Source organism: Aspergillus neoniger (assembly GCF_003184625.1).
Source record: "Aspergillus neoniger CBS 115656 unplaced genomic scaffold BO87scaffold_35, whole genome shotgun sequence".
Lineage (NCBI taxonomy): Eukaryota > Fungi > Ascomycota > Eurotiomycetes > Eurotiales > Aspergillaceae > Aspergillus > Aspergillus neoniger.
Genome location: NW_020291163.1, coordinates 76170 through 96909, shown reverse-complemented (window position 1 = coordinate 96909; position 20740 = coordinate 76170). Strand labels below are relative to the sequence as shown.

The following is a 20740-nucleotide window of genomic DNA, read 5'->3' as shown; positions in this document are numbered from 1 at the left end:
AGGTGGCCTTGTTTGTTTGATAGGTCGTGATGCTTAGGTAAGGTGTGGCTGGTGCTGCTGGTTTTGGCACGTGAATGTGGCGTGTGGTGAGTGTGGGCTAGCCGGTTTGGGACGTAATGCTATTGCGGTGATTCTTTGTTTTAGGCAATTGAGGGGTAGGAATGGTTTTATCAGGTCTATGCATTGTGTGTCTAGTGGATGCTATCTATACTGGTATCATGGTGTCTATCTACTCTTCCCGCAATAGTGGTCCCCTCTTAATCGGCTCAAGCACAGTGTACTCCTGTGTCGGTGGAAGTGCATCCTGACTCCAATGCACGATTGCATGCCGGAGCCAATGCGCATACGTCCCGGGCACATTGTCTGATCCCTCATTCTCCCTCCACAACGACCCCAGTGTCACATTCATCACCTCCAGGATGTATCCGTGAGCGAGCTTAAACCCAAAACTCTTCGTCAGACAAGCCTCGACGATTTCCCTCGCCCGCTTCTGCTCTGCGGTTTCCTCCTCGCCTTCCTTGGGCAGCGGCAACGACATGAGCTCGAATGCCTTCCGACCATCCCATTCAGTCATGTCATTGATCAGCTGCGACCCCTGCATGAATTCAATTCCGTAGACATGCTCCGCGACATACTTCGGTCCATCCCAGTTATCTTCTTCATCGACTAAGCCCATGACCAGAGTCATGACCTGTCCCTGGATAATATAATCCGTCAACTCTCTGCACTGCTGCTCTGTCAAATTACCGGTTCCAGTGAGGAACGGCAATTCCTTCAACAGCGGACTTCGATGCATCCCATCTGTACACGTCTTTCCTTCCCACAACTTCAACAGTAGACGATGACACCGCTCGAATAGCGGGTTGTTGCGTCTCGACATGAGGAAGTAATTGGTAAGGCTGCGCTCGTTGGCATCGCCAGCATTGTAGGAAAGCACCTCGAACCGAGAGTCCGGGTTTCCGACCGTCTCGCGCCACAGTCGATCCACGTCGCCGATCTGGATCAGTCCAACGTCGGCGTAGATACCGCCGTACTTGAGGAGTAGAGGTAGGCGAACAAGGTCGGATGTGTGCTGCTTCGCGTAGGTACCGCTGATGGTGCCTTCGGCGAATGCGCGAGGGAAGTTGTCCGTGTCATTGATGTCGATGAAGTTGGCTATGTTGAGCGGGGAGGACGGTTCACGGTCGACCACACGTACGACCCAGCCGGCTTTGGAGAAGCGCCGGTGCCATGCGCGCACGTTTCGCTTTGTATATGGGTGCATGGTGGAGTAGCCGCTGTGCCAGAAGAGCCAGATGTTTTTCTCGTCTGTCACGGGTTGGGGGTGGAGGAGGTCATGGTCGACTTCGGTGTCGGAACGGAGGTCCAGGAGATGTTCTGGGATGATGTGTACCCCTGCTGGTACGGGATATTGTTGGCTGGAAAATTCCATTCTATTGTGGTGAGCTGAGGATGTGGTTGTTTGTACTAGTGGCATTGATCAATTGGTGATCGATTCTTGGATGATGTGTGGATTCTGCCTGGGCCTGTCACTCTGTGGGGAGTCCTTGAAGTGATACTGTTGTTGATTGTCGGCGACATGCAGGATTCCATCCCCATTTATACAAATGCGATATCTATACATTTGCCGAGTCTGGAATATCCGCGACCCACCCGGTGGAGAGGCGGTGCAGGATCTGGAATGAGTGCAACATGACTCATGGTGAGTGAGGCCTTCCGAGACCAATCAAGTCTTCTGCGTTGGGCTAGTGCCCACTCGTGGCGCACATAAGAGTTCTCGAATTGACATTGCAATTTTATGCCGGCATATATCGCTTCGCTTAGCTAAATTCGAATGGTCTGTTCTGAGTATGTTGTTTATTTGAATCATGGCCTTACTTGGGGCTGAGTGTGTGTTCTAACAACAAGAGTGGCAAATATGGGTTTTTGTGTACTGTCATGACGCTAGTCCCAATTAGTTAGATTCATAATCCAGAGTTGGAGATATGTTGATGCAACTCGCATTATTTCTTCAGGGTGTGAGCAACACCACGTAGACAATGAGTTGTAGGCTCGATGCTTCTGCAGGTCTGCTAGGTTCATGGTACAGTGCGCTCGTAGTCATAGGCAGGTCATAGTATGCCCCGGCGTATCGCAACATCTGCCCGGTACATCCGAGGGGTCAGACAATTAGCCCACCACCACCACCCAATATCGCCCCGCATTCATTGAACAGTGAATACGCTCTCATATACGCGACATGGCGGCGCGCCTTTATTGGACAAATGTTGAAAGTGGATTTTCGCGATTCTTTCGACATCTCAGTTGGCGGACGCTTCTTATTGGTCTGTCTAGATCATATCAGATCGATATCTACGGAAATGTGAATGTATGCATCTGGTACTTGCACTGAGGCGTTCATGGTAGCACGTGGTTTTTCTAACAGTGGGCTGTCTTACCATACTCTATGGTATTTCATTGGTGCACGTCAGTGTATTGTACCTAGTAGCTTAATGGTTATTGTTATTAGTTGGTTATGTGGAAAATGGCCGAGATACCTTCTATCCGCATAATATATATCTCGACACCCTAGAGAGGAACAACCCCACCATCACCAATCCACAAGAACAGCCCTGCCAGATATCTCAAGCAAAACAAATAACTTAAAAGTCCCCGAATTATTGAAAACCAGTGTGCAGGACAGTAACTAACAACATACACAAAGCATCTAAACCCATATCACATGACATAAAGACCAGACTATACCCAAAGCAGCCATTTCTTAGCCCCGGCTTCTGTAGCACTAAAAAGAAGCGACAATCACCAAGCCAGCCCGGCTAGCTCAATCGGTAGAGCGTGAGACTCTTAATCTCAAGGCTGCGGGTTCGAGCCCCGCGTTGGGCTTGAGGAGTTATTTCTTTTTTCCCTATCTCTGTCAATTTTTTTTGGTGGTGGATGGGTTGTTTGCCGGTACCCGCTGTGTAGGGTAGGTAATTAGTAGTTATTAGGACGCCCAGTCGGGTAAGTCACGTGTCACATGCATATCTTCTGCAGTGTACAGAGAAAACACGATGATTCGCCACGCTCGGCATCACGCCGAAGAAATCTGCAACCCTGCCTCATGGCCCAAACTGCATCAATCCAGTAACATATCCTTTATCACGCGTAGTAAATAAAGTTAACCAGCAAAGAGCATTATCAATCAACACATACAACATTGACTCACCTCACATCAGCAAACGGCGTTCGGCCTCGGCCTTCGGACAAGGCTTATCCGACCACCAGAACCATAACATACCAAACAGCCTCTGAATCGCATAAATACCCACACACCCCGTAGAAGCGTACCACGAATGTAGCACAGAGAAAAAGCCAATCCACCTACTACCCCTATTCTATTACCTCCACCAAAAAGAGAAAGAAGGAACTGGGATTAATCATCATGCCCCCTTCCATCGGCCTCATAATCTGCAGCCAGCGCACACCCCGCGCAGGCCCCCAAATCAGCACATTCATCCACAACACCATCCGTGAATCCTACCCCGCTGAAAAAGCCACCATTACGACCATCGACCTGGCAGAATGGAATCTTCCACTATACAATGAGTCAGGGATGCCTTCGCGCATCAGCTCAGCAGATGAGTACGAGCACGAGCACACCAAGGCCTGGTCACGGGAGATATCGCGCCACGAGGCGTTTATATTCGTCACACCGCAGTATAACTGGGGGTATCCAGCGAGTGTGAAGAATGCAATTGATTATTTGTTTCATGAGTGGAAGGGGAAGCCGGCGTTGGTGGTGAGTTATGGGGGGCATGGGGGTGGGAAGGCGGCGGAGCAGTTGAGGCAGGTGTTGCAGGGGGTGAGGATGAGGCCATTGGAGAGGATGGTTGGGTTGAAGTTTCCGGAGATGAAGGAGGTTGAGAGGGCGGCTAGAGGGGAGGATTTGGGATTGGATGGGGAGGGGGGTTATTGGGTTGGGGAGAGGGAGGGGATTCAGGCTGCTTTTGGGGAGTTGATTGCTGCGCTGGAGGGGGAGAAGGAATAGATGGGGTGTTTTGTGCTTGCTTGCTATAGAATATGGCTTATGAGATTTAGTTAGTAATAGATCATCACCCTGAGGCTGGGATAGAAGACTGGCACAAGAAGATACTGTCACAAGTTCATGATACTAACTGAGTGTTGCCATGTGATGCCAACCCGGCCATATACCTGAAGTAGATGATCAGATGCACGCCAGTGTTGTACAGACAACCCCATGTGTACCCCGTAGTTATGGTAAAAACCCGCAACCACATATGATTCATGATCATCCAGAGAAATTAGATAATTGTGTCGAAGTTGAAGTCAGGTGAAGGTGTCCTGTCAAATAGTGCCCAAAAACAGATAGATGCAGGAACCGCACACCCCTGTGTACTCTACACCCATGGGCATCTCATGAGTGAAGCATATGATTCCCTGTCTGTCACGAGGACGCTGGGATGTATCATCACCTACTATCCAAGTGGACTATTATCCAAACCGGTGTATAAGTAAGCGTATCAATGCAGCCCACTAACTCAGCCACTATACCGTTTGAGATGACCGACCAAGCATAAGCCATTGATCGACACATTCACTTGAAAAACGTTTATTGTATGATCAACCGTGTCTGATGGTCCACCTCTTCATTTTATTCTGCTCCCTCGTAGGCCTACTACCAGCGGCTGCCCGTCTCGAGACCATCACCTGCGACATCTGCATCCTCGGAGGCGGAAGCTCAGGAACATACAGCGCCATCCAACTAAAAGATGCCGGGAAGCACGTGGTAGTAATAGAGCCCAACAACCGGCTCGGAGGACACGCAGAGACGCTATACCTACCAGATGGCAACTACGTCGACTACGGCGTCGAAGGCGTCTTCAACAACGAGCTCTCCCGTAAGTATTTCCGCCGACTCGGAGTAGACTGGAAGCCACTACTCCCACTAAACAAACGAACCGACTTCGTCGACTTCTCGACCGGCGAACGCGTCGACCCACCAGCAGGAATCTTACAAGCCCTGGTATCAACATTCATTTACCGCTCATCCATAAAGCACTGGACATTCCTCACAAGAGGGGTATACGACCTTCCCGACCCCGTACCAGAAGATCTCCTCCGTCCATTTCGCGAATTCATCGAAGAACATGCCCTCGAAGCTGCCCTGCATTTGGTATTTCTTTTCTCTCAGAATGTAGGAAACCTTCTCGACATGCCCACTCTCTATGCGATTCAGAACTTCGGAGTCCCGCACGTTGACGCTCTCATTCATGGATACATCACACCGAAAAACGGCATGTATGAACTGTACAAACAAGCAACGGAAATACTCGGATCGGACGTGCTGTTCCAGACAAACGTGATTGCAACAAACCGGTCTGATTCCGGAGTGGAGGTAACAGTTCAGCATGCGAACGGGACTCGAAAACTCATTCAAGCCAGAAATTTACTTATAACCTTTCCTCCGCTCATGCAAAAACTTCAAGGCTTCGATTTGGATGAAACAGAAACGGAACTCTTCGAAAAATGGTTCTGGAGAACATACTACGTCGCCGTGGTTAATAATACCGGTATCCCGGACAAGTTGTGGGTCACTAATACCGATCCGACAAACGGACTGGGGTCTTTACCTCGCATGCCATTCGACTTTCTACTGCAGTATATGGGAGCGCCGGGACATTCAACGAGCAAGTTAGTCGGCGATATGAACTTCACCGCCGAAGACGCGAGAGACCTTATCGCGGCGGATTTTGCGCGGATGAAAGCCAAGGGGACGTTTCCGATCCAGGATCCTCAGATCGTGGTGTTTGGGGATAGTTCGCCGGAAACCTTGATGGTGTCGCCGGAGGAGATCCGTAATGGATTCTATCGCAAGTTATATGCGTTGCAGGGGCGGAGGAGTACGTATTATACGGGATTGACGTTTTGTTCGGACTTTTCGTCGTTGATATGGGCGTATACTGAAACGGTTTTGGAGAGTATGAGTTGGGATGTGTAGGATTATGCTCGTATATATTATGCTGAATTATATTTACCATCCCCAAACAATATAAAGTACTCTATTCTATTAATAGGTATCACCAACGGAAAGTATAGCATTTAAACTATATCATAATAACCTCTTCTATACCCCCATGACGTCGACAAACCCGCCACAAACACCAAGCAAGTAATTCCAGCGCGGGGAAGCCAAACCCACTCAATTGCAAGCTGCACACTGTATCAAGAATTCACCCATCAGACACTAATTCTAGCACAGCATACTGTATATCACCCACCGCAACGCCACCAATATGACCAGTGGCCTGACACATAGACCTGGACACATTGATCGTCAGATACACTCTGTATATACACAGTGGACAGTCCAGACCGCAATCCGAAATACCGCACTACGTCACCCCACCCATAACCTGTCAAGTAAGTCCAAGTGCATGTACCTAGCAGTAGTACTACTCAGCTAGCCAGCCCTCGCCGATCCCCAAACCAAGATTAAGCGACAACCCACACCCAATGAATGTAGCAGATCGAAAGGGGTGACGATAGCGGGCGGGCCAAGCATTGAATTCGTCTGGCTGGTTGGCTGGTGGGGGGACGGGATGTCCGTCCCGTCGGCAGTGAGCTAAGCTACTACTTAGTACTAGTATCCTGCACGTGGGGAAAGTCCGTCTCCCGCTTGGCTTATCGCTAGGATTTGGATGGTTGCGATCGGCAAGAGATAAGTTAGTAAAGTAGTTGGTTGATGTGTCGATTTTGTACTTGTCTTATCTATTGGTGGGTGAATTGTGGCTGGCGTGATGATGATGATGATGATGATGATGATGATGATGATGAATTAGGGTGGGGTGGTACATACCTTAGGTACTAGGTAGTAGTATAAAGAGGGGTTATTGTGTTGCCCTCTTCCTTCGCTGTAAACAGCAATTGAATCTTACTACATACAACATAACATTCTCCAAAACAGAGTCTACGGAATTCCTAGTAAATTCTCATCAAAATGACCATCCCCCACTACGGCGTCTGGATCGCCCAACCAACGCGCTACACCGCCCAAACCGAAGAAGAAGATCCCAAGTCGCCTCACATCTACCTCTACTTCAAAGACTCCTCCTCCTCTTCTTCCTCAAGCAAAGACTACGAAGCCGCCATCAACGTCAAATCCACGGGCAAAGACTCCCGTCTCGTCTACTGGTTCGACCGAAACTTCACACACCCAATCACCGAGCAGCTATCCACTCTCGACGAAGGCTTCCATCTGCTAAAGTCCTACTCCCATCGCAGTCGTCGACACCAGGAATCTTCCTCCAAGCTGCGGGGTCTGGACTTCCTGCGCACCAAGGGTCTGGTGAATATCGAAGCGGGCGCTGTTCTGTCTGAGGCTGATACGGGACCGCATAATGCTGTGCTCGAGGCCTTGGAACCCATTTTGAATGATGCGATTGGGAAGAAGGCAACGGTGTATATCTTTGGGTCGTCGTATGGGTCCGGGATTCATGATGTGCATATGAATCAGGGGAGTGCGCCGTCGTATGAGAATGGGATTTATGAGGATGGGGCGCTGTTGTTTAGCTTTGAGGATGGGCATTGGGAGGCGGTGTTTTTGGCGTTTGCGTCCCAGGAGATTCCTACGGATGATAAGGGGGAGGCGGAGGAGGGGAGTAAGTCGTTGGCTAGTATTTTGGGGCAGTAGGTTTTATGGGAGTGCGATTCGGCACGAGGTTCATGGGTTAGAATATGATGGTGATGAATTTACAACAGTGATCAATACGCATTACAAATTAACATACTAGTCCCTCTACGTCGCCATTGGTATGAAGATTCTTAAAGTAACACTTATTGCAATGTCCTTATTGGTCTATGTACAACTATTTCTTCAAGTTAAGCCTTCTTCACCCACAACATTTGAGACTGGGTATAACTCTTCAGTCCCTCCAGACCCCATTCGCGACCGTTTCCACTCGCCTTCATACCACCAAATGGAATATTCGGTGCAACCTGGAAGTGGGAATTGATCCACACCGACCCAGATTCCAACTGAGTACCGATGCGTTGCGCGCGATCCACATCCTTGCTCCACACCGAGGCACCCAGGCCCGTATCGGTGTCATTGGCGCGAGCAATAACCTCGTCTTCGTCGGACCATTTCATCAACGGAAGAATAGGGCCAAACGGCTCCTCTTGCACCACTCTGGAGTTGTCGGGAGGGTTGTCGATAATAGTAGGGGTAACAAAGTAGCCCTCGGATTCAGTTATAGATCCTCCAAGGGCTGGCTTGAGGTTCTCTGTTTGGATAGAAGAGAAGAGATCCTTGAGCTTCCCATATTGCATTTCATTCTGCACAGGTCCGAAGAATACGTCGGGTTCAGTGCCATTTCCGACCTTGAGGTTCTTAGTGAAGTTGACAAAGGCCTCAAGGAATTTGTCGTAGATCTTTTCATGGACGTAGAGACGCTTGATCATCATGCAGACCTGTGCCGAAACGAGGAAACTCAATGTGGCAATCTAATCTCGGTTAGCCTTCAGTGGATTCTGCTCGAAAGAAGATAAGAATACCTGCGGAACGACCTGCTCAATGTCCACATCCTCACAAACAATAGCGGGGTCATTTCCTCCCAACTCCAAGGTAACGGATTTCAGGGTATCCGCACAATGGCGCATAATCCTCTTTCCAGTCTCCGTTGATCCCGTGAAGCTGATCTTGTTGATTCCCGGATGCGCCGTCATCAATGGCCCAATATTCCCATCGTCACTCAATACCTGTACCACACCGGGCGGGAAGATTTTCGCCGCCAATTCCCCAATCTTCAACGCGCAGTACGGTGTAAAAGGAGATGGTTTAATGATGATACAGTTGCCCGTATAAACGGCCGGGGCAATTTTCCCTACTGCTAGCAGCAGGGGAAAGTTCCACGGCACGATGCCTGCGACCACACCCATGGGTGTAAAGCGTTGGATAACACGCTGGTCATCAGTATCTTGGAGCACTTCATCGTTGAGTTCGAGTTGCGGAATTTGTTTGCACCATGTTCCGGACATGTTTACTTCGATGGCCGCTTGGCCGTGCGCCTTGCCTTGTTCTTGAACCAGGAGAGCCGTAAGCTCCTCAGCGTGTAGATCAATGGCCTCACCTAGGGCGACAACCTTGCTACGACGCTCAGCGGGGCTTAATTTAGACCATGTTTTGAAAGCGTTCCGGGCGCTATCTACAGCACGGTTCAAGTCTGACGCAGTGGAGACGGGGACGGGTGGATTGGGCTTGCGCGTGGCCGGATTGAGGCTGTGGCGGGTTGCTGATGTGGTTGCGAGTTCATTGTTGATAGTGTTGTAGAAGGTCTGTAAAGAGATTAGTCATTCTGTGTCGAGGTATCATAGGGGCGATGAAAATGAATAGATACATACAGTGAAATCAATCTTATCCAAGGAACCCATTTTGATGTGTAAGGTCACGATATGACTTTAGGCAAAAGAGATTGAGTGCTATTTTCTTGAAGAGAAGAGATTTCTCTGTCTTATAAGTTCGAGATTTGAGCTAGCTGAGCTAGCATTTGTAGCTTCGTATTTGTATCTTGGCTGGCTGGGTTACCCCTCAAGCAACTCCACCTTCAGCTCCCAGGTGGGGATAAAGTGGGAATTATGGGCCGCATGCCGTCCCGACGAATACGAGAGGCGTATGCCGCGTGACGACGCGTGACGGCTGGAGCACATCACGAAGTGATGCTAGCCCGGGTATCCGTAGTGTAGACTGAATTATGGGCACTTTCTGATCGTCGGGATCAATGGCGTCTCGGGAACGACCCGAAAATAGGGAATACGGGTTTCGCGGGGCCCCGCGCCTCACCAGATCACTAAGCTTCCTTCCAACATGTCCGGATCGAGATTCGGCTTAGTAGGTAGTGGTCGGCAGATCGAAGCGGGAGTTGTAATGCCTTACGCCCGAAAGCTAGATAAGAATCGTAAACCCCGCAGGATGGAGATCTGCGAACGGATCAGCATCTGAAGGCTTGGCTGCCTAGTACAGATCCACGCCGCTCATATCAAGCCCGCCAATGAGAGTGTAATGTTTGAGCAAAGATGTGAGGAGTCACATCGGGTTGTGCTGAGAACGGCCCGTTGAATCGGTAGGACGACAAGAAGCATAGGTATACCAGCCCGTTGTACGTAGTATGGATACCCCACAAAAGATGTTCGCTTAGTTGTGAGGCTGGCCTACTACTTGGCGGCCCATCAATAGCTTGTAATGAAAAGAGTACACACTTGGTCGCTAGTGGCGTGCTTAGTAAACCTTAATAAACTCTCCCCGCAGTTCAGAATCCGGGGCCTGCTGCCTATCCTTGGTTTTCGGATATAACCAAGGGCCGGATTGAGAACACGGCAGATCCAGGAGAGCTTATTGTACCTCCCAGTCGTCATTGGACTCAGTTTTGGGGTATGTAAAAAGATATGAAGCAGGAATGACACTTAAATAGAAAGAATGTCCCTGTTCTTTGGCCGAACATGGGCGAAGACACCTTTCGCATTGAGAAACCTCTTTCCCTTAGCTCTTACCTAAGCGACCGAAATCATGGCTGCGACTGCCACAGCACTGGTGATGAGAGAGGTTAATAGTCCTCTCAGCTTAGAGGACATACACCTGAATGACCTGAGATCCGACGAAGTGCTTGTCGAGATACATGCGACAGGCATCTGCCATACCGATCTCTCTTGTATGAACGGAAATCTACCTGCATCTGCTCCATGTGTATTTGGACATGAAGGTACGAAGTTCCCGTTTAAATGCCCGTAACCCGCTAAGAGTCACCTAGGGGCTGGTGTTGTCGTGAAAATCGGCAGCAGCATCACACATCTCCATGCTGATGACAAGGTGTTATTGAGCTATGCTTTCTGCGGAGATTGTGAGCAATGCACCAGCAAACATCCAGCATATTGCAAACAATGGGTACCGAGCAATTTCGGTCAACAAAGGTCAGACGGGAGCTTTACCCTATCTTTCCCGAACGGAGACCCCTTGCGTGGGAATTTCTTCGGTCAGAGTTCCTTTGCCAGTTTGGCTATTGTGCATGCATCATGTGTTGTGAAAGTGGATCCTGAGTGTCCACTGGATAGGTTCGCGCCGCTAGGCTGTGGCTTCCAGACTGGGGCAGGTGCAGTTATGAACACACTTGATGTGCAACCCGGAACCAGTTTGGCGGTCTTCGGTGCTGGTTCCGTAGGTATGAGTGCTATCATGGCGGGGAAAATACGTGGTGCAAGGACTATTATCGCCGTGGATTTAAATCAGGATCGACTGGACCTAGCGAAAAAGCTTGGGGCAACACATACAATCAGCGGAACTGATGAGGACATTGTCAAGCAAATCCAGGCGATCTGTCCACCCCTTGGAGTGCATTATGCCGTTGACTGTACCGGTGTTCCGGCAGTTGTTGAGAATGCTATCCAGGCGCTCGGAACTCGGGGAAAATTGGCGACTGTCGGTGCTTCAACACCCGGTAAAACAGTCAAGGTCGATCTCTTCTCACAACTGGTTTTCGGTCGCCAGTACGTAGGATGCTGTGAGGGAGATGGACAGCCTGAGAAGGTAAAATGCCCATGCACGATAAGAAACATCAGCATTGCTAATAAACCCCTAGTTCCTGCCATACCTCATTGAGCAAAACACAACCGGAAATTATCCCATCGAAGAACTCATCAAGTACTACCCGATTGAGAAATACGATGAAGCAATCAGCGACATGACGACTGGGAAGACCTTGAAGGCAGTGCTACTGTGGAAGTAGAATTGTAGCCTCAGGAGGTTCCATAGCTGCCAGAACCCGATGAATTAAGGTACTGGATGATCTTAATGATAGAGTTGATGAATTTGGTGGTTTTCTTGCAATGCGGAGTAAAGAAGCGATGACTGGAACCGTCGAAGAGATCATGGAGCCTGATCATGTGATTACACATCTACACAGATAAGACAATTGAAGACCATACGACCAGTCAGTTTGTTAAATCTTCATAAAACGAAATACTTTGTAATCTCATTCTGGTGCCGCATCGCAAAAAACTAGATCGCAAGATTCTCTCAAAATAAAAAATCAACCAAAGAAAGCCTATATCCGCTGCAGATACTTGACTATCTCCAAACGATCCTCCTTCTTCGCCAAGTCCAAGGGAGTATGTCCTTCATCGTCAATGCTGTCGGGATCGGCCTTGCTCTGTACCAGAAGCTCGACACACGCAAAGTGCCCTTTCTCGGCAGCTGCATGCAATGCAGTCTTACCCCGCTGACAATGGACCGTGAAGTCAGCTCCGTGGAGTAGTAAATATTGCACGACCTTTATATGACCGCTGGCAGCCGCTTCAAATAACGGGGTGTCGTTTCTGAATCTAGCTTTGGCATTGGGGTTGGCCCCTGCTTTGAGAAGCAGTCGCGTCAATCCGTTATGACCCATTCTGGCAGCGTAATGCAGCGCGGTCAGTTCCCAATCATCGGTTGTGGTGTTTGGATCACCTCCTCTTTCAATAAATCTCTTCACCGATGGCATATTACCAGCTTTAGCTGCTTCTACCAGCCTTCTTCCGTAGTCTTTCCGGAGGCGAGGGTCAATTGGCTGCCTGGGAGGTCGTGAGACAGGAGGTTTTGGAGAACTGTTTCGATCTGCTCGTTTCTTTTCAATATCAACTTTCTTTGGTTGTTGACAAGGAAGCTCAACCGATACAGGTGCAGGTTGAAAAGAACGTGCTGCCTGTGTATAACTTGGCGGAGGTTCGCAAGTTATTGGTTGTTGTTGTTGGTGGTGAAACTGCGATTTATGGACGGAAACGTTCTGGGGATGATTTCTGACCCCCGGGCTGCCCCCGTGTGCTGGAACACCCAGACTGATATTTTCCGGTACCTCAATCTCAGGAGGGCTGGGTGAAGCCATAGCTATGTGATCGTTGTTAGGACATTCCACAAAGGAAGAGACAAGCAAAAGTGTAGATGGGGTACACACCATCTGGGGTGACCGGGCCCTCAATCAGAAGCAATAGGTCTTTTGTGTATGCGGCTGCTGTAAGCGCTGCATATCCCTGCCACATATCATTCTTATGGGAGTCTGAGTAGTCGCAAATGCCTCGAATAACAAGACACTCAAATGCTTCCTGATGATTCAAAATCAGAAACAAACTTCATGATAGTAATCGTAGTACCTCCACCACTTACCAATGCACCCGCTGCTTCCATCTCAAAGCACAGAATGTTATGCTTTTCTCTCAGCCGCTCCCTAAACTTCCCGTTCTTGATGACCTGGTTTCCCGATCCGATGAGTCCGTAGTGAATGCGTGGTTCGCTCGTTTTCCGTGCCCTTCGGCTCATCACCATGCCGTTACTGCAACTGGAGCAATCATCTCCAGACACATGATCGTAATCCGCACGGTACAGGACATCATTCACCATACCAGGATGGGAAAAATCATCACACATTCTGGGATATTTCTCCAGTGCTTCATTGATGGCACCCGACAAATCGTTATCGATCATCATATACCTTGCCCTCATAACGTTAATGGCTGCCAAGGCTTTCCGTGCTGGTTTTCGAAGAACTCCGGTAGTAGTGATGTCTTCGTCCAGTCCTCGCTTGCCGAGATCGTATTGCAGCACGCCAGGATACCCGGCAACTGGAGTGCTGACCACCACATCTCCTAAGCGAATATCATTGGTTCTGCTTGGCACACCACCTCCGATACCCACCAGCAAAGCGAACTGTATGGCGGGAAAGGCACGTTTCATCATGTTTGCGGCAAGGGCTGCCTGAGCGACCCCATAGCCACCGGAGGGCAAGACAGCCAACACAACGTTATGACCACCGATCTGGCCAAACTCATATTGGTTATCGTCGAACCCTGACAGTATTTCAAGGTCAGATGGTCTGCCATGTCCGGTGTCCAACATGGCTTTTGCTGCCGTGAGCTCGAGCGCTAGGGCGCAGACCCAGCCCACGCGATAGTCGGCGCACCGTAGTGATTGTTGAGAGCCGTATGCGCGCATTAGCTGCTCCATAAGGAATTCAAACGAGACAGAGAAATATAAGAGGCAACTCGTGTGGAAGGAAATTGAGGGTTTGTCTCTTTCTTGCGAGGGGCGTTGCCGACTTTTGTATGTTTGTCAGTCTGCTCAGTGTTGGGCCGCAAAGCAATCCCATCCCCTTATCAGCAGTCATTGCCAGCTGGTTGTAAGTATAACTCAGCTTTACAAGTGTTCGGGCAGCTATACGTTCACAGGTATGTGTTCAAGGCTGCTTTCAGCTCTCGGAATCTCACGGAAGACGTTTCTATGGCTTCTCTGGCGTTCAGAATGTATACATGAAACAGTTGAGCGATGGCGCTGAAGCAGCGGGTATGAAATTTTCTTGAAAGCTTTGTTGGCGGTCTTGAAGCAATTCCAGAAGCTTGAGCATACACTCTAGTGATTTCAGGAATGCCTTTTTCATTCATTTATTTTATTTCTATTTATTTCTATTTTATTTTGATATTGTGTCTTCATCTATCTTTTAATTATTGCTATCTTTTTTGCTTGGTCTACGCTTTATATTGAGTAGACTTGAACCAGTACGATACTGCATTGCTGATCTAAAGACCTTCTACGTATCTTGATGAGCCAAGTCATAACTGCATTGGATCTCTATGAACGAAAGCGAATCGAAAGCACATAAGTGGTCACAGAAACAGTTGCAAAGCATGTATAAAGCGAGTATATTCGAAGAAAACCCAACTCAATCACTTCAATCACTTGACCATACTCCCAAGACATCATAACTGCGCTGGGACTGTTTAGATTAAATTCCTTAGTTAGATAAATCAAAAGCGTTCCAAGACAATAAGTTTAGGACTTGAAAAATCTTACCTCACACCCCATGGGCCTGAACTTAACCCAAATCTTGTCTAGAGCGCTTTTTCCAACTCTGAGGCCAATTCCCGGCCGAAATGCTCAAACATATCTATCGTCATACTCTTGGCCAGATTTGATACCAAGAACTTTTTGTACTTGTCGGTCGATTTGTGGAAAGATTGTAGCTTCTCGGCAGTACAGTGCACGATAAGATGACTTTGTAATAGTTTTCGAAGAGAGCCATTCTTGGCCGCGGTTTGGACCTCTAACAGAGTCCAATCAGCAATTGCTTCTTCGGCATTTACCATGGTGCCCGTGAAAAAGATAGAGAATTAGGATTAATGAAAGATGGAATATGATCGTTGGAAGTGTTTCTGAGCAATTCTCAATGTCTCGGTGCCTGGACTGAGAATGAGTAAAGGTAGATTTGACCAGAAATATATAGCCTTCACCAACATATATGTAGATTTGAGAGCTAGGATATTCGGAATACAGGTATTGTTGGAATGCCCTCATCGCTGAAAGCTGTAGCCCAGAGAAGCAAGAGCGCCTAACAAGCAGACAGCGTGTCCGGGTGCATTGCGGTCGTTTCCTTACAACTATCAAATCAATGCCAAATTCTTCAGCCTCCAAGGCTGAAGAAATTTCTGCTTACTTTGGTCGGGGATTGGGAGGTGGTTTAGGGCACGAAGTACATAGTAGTCCCCGAGGTAGTCAGCAGTTCATTGTCTGATTAGGGTACTTGGGCGTGATTGCATTGACATAGGAAAACATGAAACAAACAAAATAGTGGCAAGGGGGTTCACGCAGGCAGCTGATCAGAAGCGGTGTGGATTGGTGTGCCTCATACAAAAGCATCTTGCAGGAAGACCCCTTACTGGACATCAGCCGGAACATTTGCAGATAATAATTTGCACGTTTGCGGGCACACTGCATATCAACTGGGGGTATGCCAGCAGAATGGCCGACGTGTTGCCACGCTATCGGGCCACGGAGAGTTTGCCCTTTATCTTTATGCAGCGCAAGGCTGAGCGTTGTGTCTGAGTGCGTTGATTGGCCACTAGTCCAGCACTGCATTCAGTTGCTTGCATGTAATGTTTCGGGCAGACGATAGGTGGTGATGTCATCGACCTTCATCAAATTTCCAAATGTCTTCTTCACATTAGCAGATACTGAGTCAGGCGCATATCGACAGTTACCAGGGGTGAGCACATCTGGCGAACTCAACCTTCGAATCGGCCACATAAAGCCGAACATGGAGGCAGATTTGAAAAGCAGCGACCGAAATTCGCAACATCAGGCATCAAGACAGCCAGTTAGGCTGCTCCAGAATAAGTTGTCAGGAATAACTGTACTCATTTGTAGGCCATATATCGCCATACATTGGGAATGGATGGTTGCTTCTCCGCGGTTGCCGCGCAACGTCGGGGGGAGAATGTTATACATGCGTGATATCATAGGTGCCCCGCCGCGTGCCCCGCCCTGACCCCACCTGTCAGTTGTCGCTTTCTTCGATACTCTCTTCGACAAAACACTCTTCGGCACCCAAAATCATCTCAGCCGCTTCTTGAGGAACGCCCTACAACCTTCATACTAGCATGAAAGCTGGCTGTACGATATTTGGGCTCCCCGACCCTCAGTCACACGCACACGATATATGGCTACCTTATCGGGGTATTGTGTGCTGGCAACCTTGCGGCGATGACATTAAAGATGTCGGGCCGAAGGCACAAAAGATGGTCGAATACATGGAGTCCACAACTATAGCCAACATTCAAGAAACCAGTCACGATCACTTTCATTGTCAGGCCCTCAGTCATGGGTTCGGAGTACAGTGATGAGCATGATGGGTACGAATCCTCAATTGTCGGCGACGAGCAGGAAGATACTATCAATGAGATTGTTGCCGAGGTTGTCGACCAGTTTCTCACCGAATTCAGTAAGCATCTCGGGATTCAACAGCCCGAAAACTCATCACTATCGCGCTCGTTGACGCCCAAGATACCCGAGACTGAGGAAGAGTATCGAAAGTATGTCTGGGGTTACATCGAGCGTTATCTCCATTCGTATTACCAACCCGGGGATCCATACGTGGAGGAACTAGTGAAGAGTGCGGCTATTCGCGCCAAGGATCTCACACAAAAATACGACTTGGAACCCGGGACAACGCCGAAATTGGCCGTTATGGCCTTATACGACTTTGTAATCCTCTGCGGTACGCTTTCTATATCTTCAACAGATCCCCGGTTCCCATGCTAACCTTTGAGTTAGATGACAGCAGTTCGATGAAAATCAAAAAGGGTGCTCGTATACGGGCTCTCGAAGATACTTGTCAACGTGTTGCCGAAATTGCCAGCGCGATACAAGACCAGGACGTGTATCTTCGGTTTTTGAACAGCCCAGAAGATCGGCACCTGAATAAGTTGTCACCAACTGAGATCAGAAACTACATGAAGAAGGTCAAATATTTTGGGTGGACCAGACTGGGAAACGCGCTGAAAACCAAGATTGTCCAGCCTCTCATCTTCGATCCATTGGAGAATGGCCTTTCTGCGAAGCCGGTCATTACTATCGTCGTAACAGATGGACACGTGAGTATTACCAGTCTCCTGCAAAGTTGTAATCGGGCTAACCAATACTTGATTCACGTTAGCCAGATGGTGAGGATGAGAATTGCTTTGGGAAGACCATCTTGGAGTGCAAGAAGAAATTGACCCAGCTTTCCAAGCAGCCAGCGGGTGCAATATTTCTCATCTCACGGGTTGGCAATGACGCAAATGCAGAGAACTTTCTTAGTAACCTCAGGGTGAACAAGGAATTACAAGAGGTGCTCTATTGTTGTCAAGACCAGCTGGATGAGCGGCGGGAGGTGTTCCGCAGAGCTGGCGGAGATAATCAATATTCTTCGTATGTAAGTATAACCTATCTTGCTTCTGCTGCATATAGCAATGTCACAGTTTCTAACATCTTGGTACAGCTGATTAACTTATTCGTCGCTGCACTGGATAGCCAGACTAAGTGAAGTAGGTCATGGTGACCTCTACCTTTTCGCATGAGAGTACATTCTTTGTAAATAGTTCAAAATCAGACTGCCTTCTCGTATGTTACCGTATTTTCATTGTACTGTATGTTTCGAGGAACAATTCAAGTCACTACTAATCACCTGACGATGTATGGAAACCACGTCGGCTTCTTCTGCAGCATATGTGGAAGCAAGAACAGCGATACTGCAGATGCAATGCAGCCGTAACTATGTCGCGAGGCCTGTGCTGCAGGAAGCTATCGCGCAAAACCACCCAATACTAACGTAAATGTGATGAGTCCTCTTTTAGTGTGTATGCTTAGCTGAAGGAGTAATTAGTGCCAAACACTAAGTATATTTACACTCTAGATCTATCTATCTATCTATATCCACATTTCAGACATCAGAATATGAGTATGAAACCAGAACGTAAATACTGAAAATAAAGACTTTTCTATGATGGCATAATAGTCTTTAGATGTGTTTTTTGTTTTTGTTACTCATTTACAGAAATGCTCTATATGTACCATTCTTTATCGTCATTGCCTTTGCGATGGAACTCCATACTAAATGTGGATTTTCACTTGCTTCTATATATGTACAGAAAAGAGTTTTTTGATTTATCAAATTCACAACACCATTTAGGCTGAATAATGGATTTATTACAGCTACTATGTTATAATACTACACGAATATTCATAACAAACACGTAGTGAACTATTATCTAGTACGCTGACATTACGCACTTCACTGACACTACTGCTCCGAATTTTATATAGTCAAGGAGAATATGTCTATCTTGCTGGGCACTGGCACTTCTGACATCTAGCAAAATTCGTGTCGATGATGACATGCGACCATACAGTCTAATGAACTACAATGACATAACGGACCATTCCGAACCTTCCCCTTAGCACAATAAGCAGATATTATAATTATTTCAGTGAATTATATAATACAAACACACCAGTCTAAAAGAATTAGTGGTCTGTACGACCGGGAAATACCGCGATCTAGAATCAGAGCTTGCCTCACCTACGATTTCTCTTCAGGCTGGCTCAGGAGGTGTCATCGCACGCCTCTTATCTCGCTACAACCTACACAGAATCATCAATATATTGACTGACAACCTACTGATCTGCTTCCTACATTTTGAAAGATGTCAATAACCATCCACTCGCAAGTGGTCGAGCTTGACTGCCTAATACCTATAGAGTCGTTGACCGCGATCGCGAAGGTATCTACTGCAGACTTTCTTTTTTTTTTTTTTTTTGGAGAGAAAAAAATCCAAACACGCTCTGCTAACGCATGAATCAGATGAAGATGTACAAAAATTTATCCCCTGGGTCTTCCAACAATCAAACCTCATGGATTGGGACTGCACACAGAACTGGCCGGAAGAAGAGCATCTCTTCAAGACCTTGTTCGCTCAACTCGTCGACTATATAGAGGAGCAAGGACATGGGAATATGATATCAGAGATCTTGTGCAAGGAGACGGGGATAACGAATATTTTGAAACCCAGCGAGACCATCACGTTACCTAGGAAAAGCTGGAGGGTCGGTGACAGGTCGACTCATGCGCAATTCCTCCACTCGCAGAGCCATGTTTTTGGCGACTTGATGCGAAGCATCTATCGTAGACTTGAGGATTTGGATGATGAAGCACCGAGGCTTGGGTAATTGATACATACACTTTATATTGGATGGATGGGTATAGTTAGAATGATGGTAACTTATCTCTAATGCCTTACCATTCCCACGGGATGTGAAATATGTGGTGGGGAGGTTGCAATATGCTGCCCGATTGGAGGGTAATGTTCATGTTGGGACACGGGGTGAATTCATACCGATAGTCTCCTTTACCGGGGTAGGTTTGACGGTTACTCCTTTTGGAAAGGTGGCTTTTCTAATGGAATTTAGTGGTACAAGGGACAAACTTGGAATGAACTTTTGACGGACACAATCTGCACTATGCTGGGACATCTGACGATGAACCTAATGCATAGTTCACATGGCGGGGTTCAGAGCCAGGAAGTCTTTGTTGTGGGTCTCCATGGACCCTATCTTCATATATGTCGGGGATTCTTTCCGCGTGATCGGATTGCTAAGGTATATCAACATGGATACTCGGATGAGGAGGAGTTTGAATTGGAGTTTACGCGAGGGTATAATCTATATCTCAAGGAATATTGGCTTGAGGCTACACGTGCGTTGACCAGATTGCTTCGATATCTTCTTAGTGGAAAGGCAATGGTTGCGGCTGTGCACGAAAAGGAGTAGGATGGATGGGGTGATGTTTGGCTTCATTAGATAGATTGGCTTTTTGGATAGAATCAAGCTGCAACTAGTCGAGTCAAGTCTGCGATAAATAACGTTCTACGCCAGTGACTTGCATTGTCTCGCATGCTCTTCGACCTTTTCCCCATCTATCGGGGGCTATTCTGGAAAGCGGATGTATCTATCGCCGCAGCACCCTGATAATTGACGCGCTCATGCATTTTCCAGTTGGTTAGTTTCGCGAAAGAGTAGCATAGACATGGCTAACTGCCATATCGACCCGAAAAGCTCGATTAATCAAGGACAATGGAGAGCACAGCGCGAGGTCATCTACTTAAGATGTGTCGTCACCAGATCGCTGTCAATCAACAACTCCTCATACTCCAGTGCAGCTCTTTATTCCCGTATCTGACATCAGGCATACCTGACCAAGTCTCTTCATTCTTCGTGGCGATGCGATATCGGACATCAAGTGCGGGGACGAACAATCACCCTTGTATTGTACATGCCGACCGGAAGCACTCAAGAGCTAGCAGCAACGCAATGATGGTGTGATGATAGCGAAACTTCTTACGCAAACGACATAAC

At 47.9% G+C, this 20740-nt stretch overlaps 9 protein-coding genes and 1 non-coding gene across 10 annotated transcripts; 7 read left to right on the top strand and 3 right to left on the bottom strand.

Annotated features, from left to right (window-relative positions):
* Positions 1-184: 184 nt before the first annotated feature.
* BO87DRAFT_379682 (glycosyltransferase) lies at positions 185-1895 on the bottom strand. Its single transcript, XM_025624106.1, has one exon. The coding sequence runs from the start codon at positions 1430-1432 to the stop codon at positions 230-232; it is 1203 nt and encodes a 400-aa protein (XP_025476057.1). The 5' UTR covers positions 1433-1895; the 3' UTR covers positions 185-229.
* Positions 1896-2810: 915 nt separating this feature from the next.
* Positions 2811-2883, top strand: BO87DRAFT_t222. Its single transcript has one exon. It is a non-coding gene; the product is annotated as a tRNA-Lys (tRNA).
* A 436-nt stretch (positions 2884-3319) lies between these two features.
* On the top strand, positions 3320-4027 carry BO87DRAFT_462118 (flavin-dependent quinone reductase; the record flags this gene model as incomplete). Its single annotated transcript, XM_025629144.1, has 1 exon — positions 3320-4027. The coding sequence occupies exon 1, from the start codon at positions 3422-3424 to the stop codon at positions 4025-4027; it is 606 nt and encodes a 201-aa protein (XP_025476056.1). The 5' UTR covers positions 3320-3421.
* A 533-nt stretch (positions 4028-4560) lies between these two features.
* BO87DRAFT_379681 (NADPH-dependent FMN reductase Lot6) lies at positions 4561-6019 on the top strand. The gene has a single exon (XM_025624105.1). It carries the CDS (start codon positions 4634-4636, stop codon positions 5996-5998), a length of 1365 nt encoding a protein of 454 aa, XP_025476055.1. The 5' UTR covers positions 4561-4633; the 3' UTR covers positions 5999-6019.
* Positions 6020-6930: 911 nt separating this feature from the next.
* Positions 6931-7756, top strand: BO87DRAFT_379680 (YukJ family protein). The gene has a single exon (XM_025624104.1). It carries the CDS (start codon positions 6998-7000, stop codon positions 7688-7690), a length of 693 nt encoding a protein of 230 aa, XP_025476054.1. The 5' UTR covers positions 6931-6997; the 3' UTR covers positions 7691-7756.
* Positions 7757-7855: 99 nt separating this feature from the next.
* Positions 7856-9496, bottom strand: BO87DRAFT_379679 (aldehyde dehydrogenase family protein). Its single transcript, XM_025624103.1, has 3 exons — positions 9400-9496; positions 8554-9333; positions 7856-8502 (listed from the first exon to the last, which is right to left on the bottom strand). The coding sequence occupies exons 1-3, from the start codon at positions 9427-9429 to the stop codon at positions 7879-7881; spliced, it is 1434 nt and encodes a 477-aa protein (XP_025476053.1). The 5' UTR covers positions 9430-9496; the 3' UTR covers positions 7856-7878.
* An 866-nt stretch (positions 9497-10362) lies between these two features.
* On the top strand, positions 10363-11937 carry BO87DRAFT_342333 (NAD(P)-dependent alcohol dehydrogenase). The gene is made up of 3 exons (XM_025620734.1): positions 10363-10754; positions 10803-11575; positions 11628-11937. Exons 1-3 carry the CDS (start codon positions 10562-10564, stop codon positions 11772-11774), a joined length of 1113 nt encoding a protein of 370 aa, XP_025476052.1. The 5' UTR covers positions 10363-10561; the 3' UTR covers positions 11775-11937.
* A 2761-nt stretch (positions 11938-14698) lies between these two features.
* Positions 14699-15251, bottom strand: BO87DRAFT_379678 (uncharacterized protein). The gene is made up of 2 exons (XM_025624102.1): positions 14867-15251; positions 14699-14789 (listed from the first exon to the last, which is right to left on the bottom strand). The coding sequence occupies exon 1, from the start codon at positions 15157-15159 to the stop codon at positions 14905-14907; it is 255 nt and encodes an 84-aa protein (XP_025476051.1). The 5' UTR covers positions 15160-15251; the 3' UTR covers positions 14699-14789; positions 14867-14904.
* Positions 15252-16396: 1145 nt separating this feature from the next.
* On the top strand, positions 16397-17908 carry BO87DRAFT_342328 (ankyrin repeat protein). Its single transcript, XM_025620733.1, has 4 exons — positions 16397-17066; positions 17123-17442; positions 17505-17762; positions 17829-17908. Exons 1-4 carry the CDS (start codon positions 16670-16672, stop codon positions 17871-17873), a joined length of 1020 nt encoding a protein of 339 aa, XP_025476050.1. The 5' UTR covers positions 16397-16669; the 3' UTR covers positions 17874-17908.
* Positions 17909-19495: 1587 nt separating this feature from the next.
* Positions 19496-20155, top strand: BO87DRAFT_400262 (uncharacterized protein; the record flags this gene model as incomplete). Its single annotated transcript, XM_025625509.1, has 3 exons — positions 19496-19551; positions 19661-19742; positions 19796-20155. 3 exons carry the CDS (start codon positions 19496-19498, stop codon positions 20153-20155), a joined length of 498 nt encoding a protein of 165 aa, XP_025476049.1.
* Positions 20156-20740: the final 585 nt, after the last annotated feature.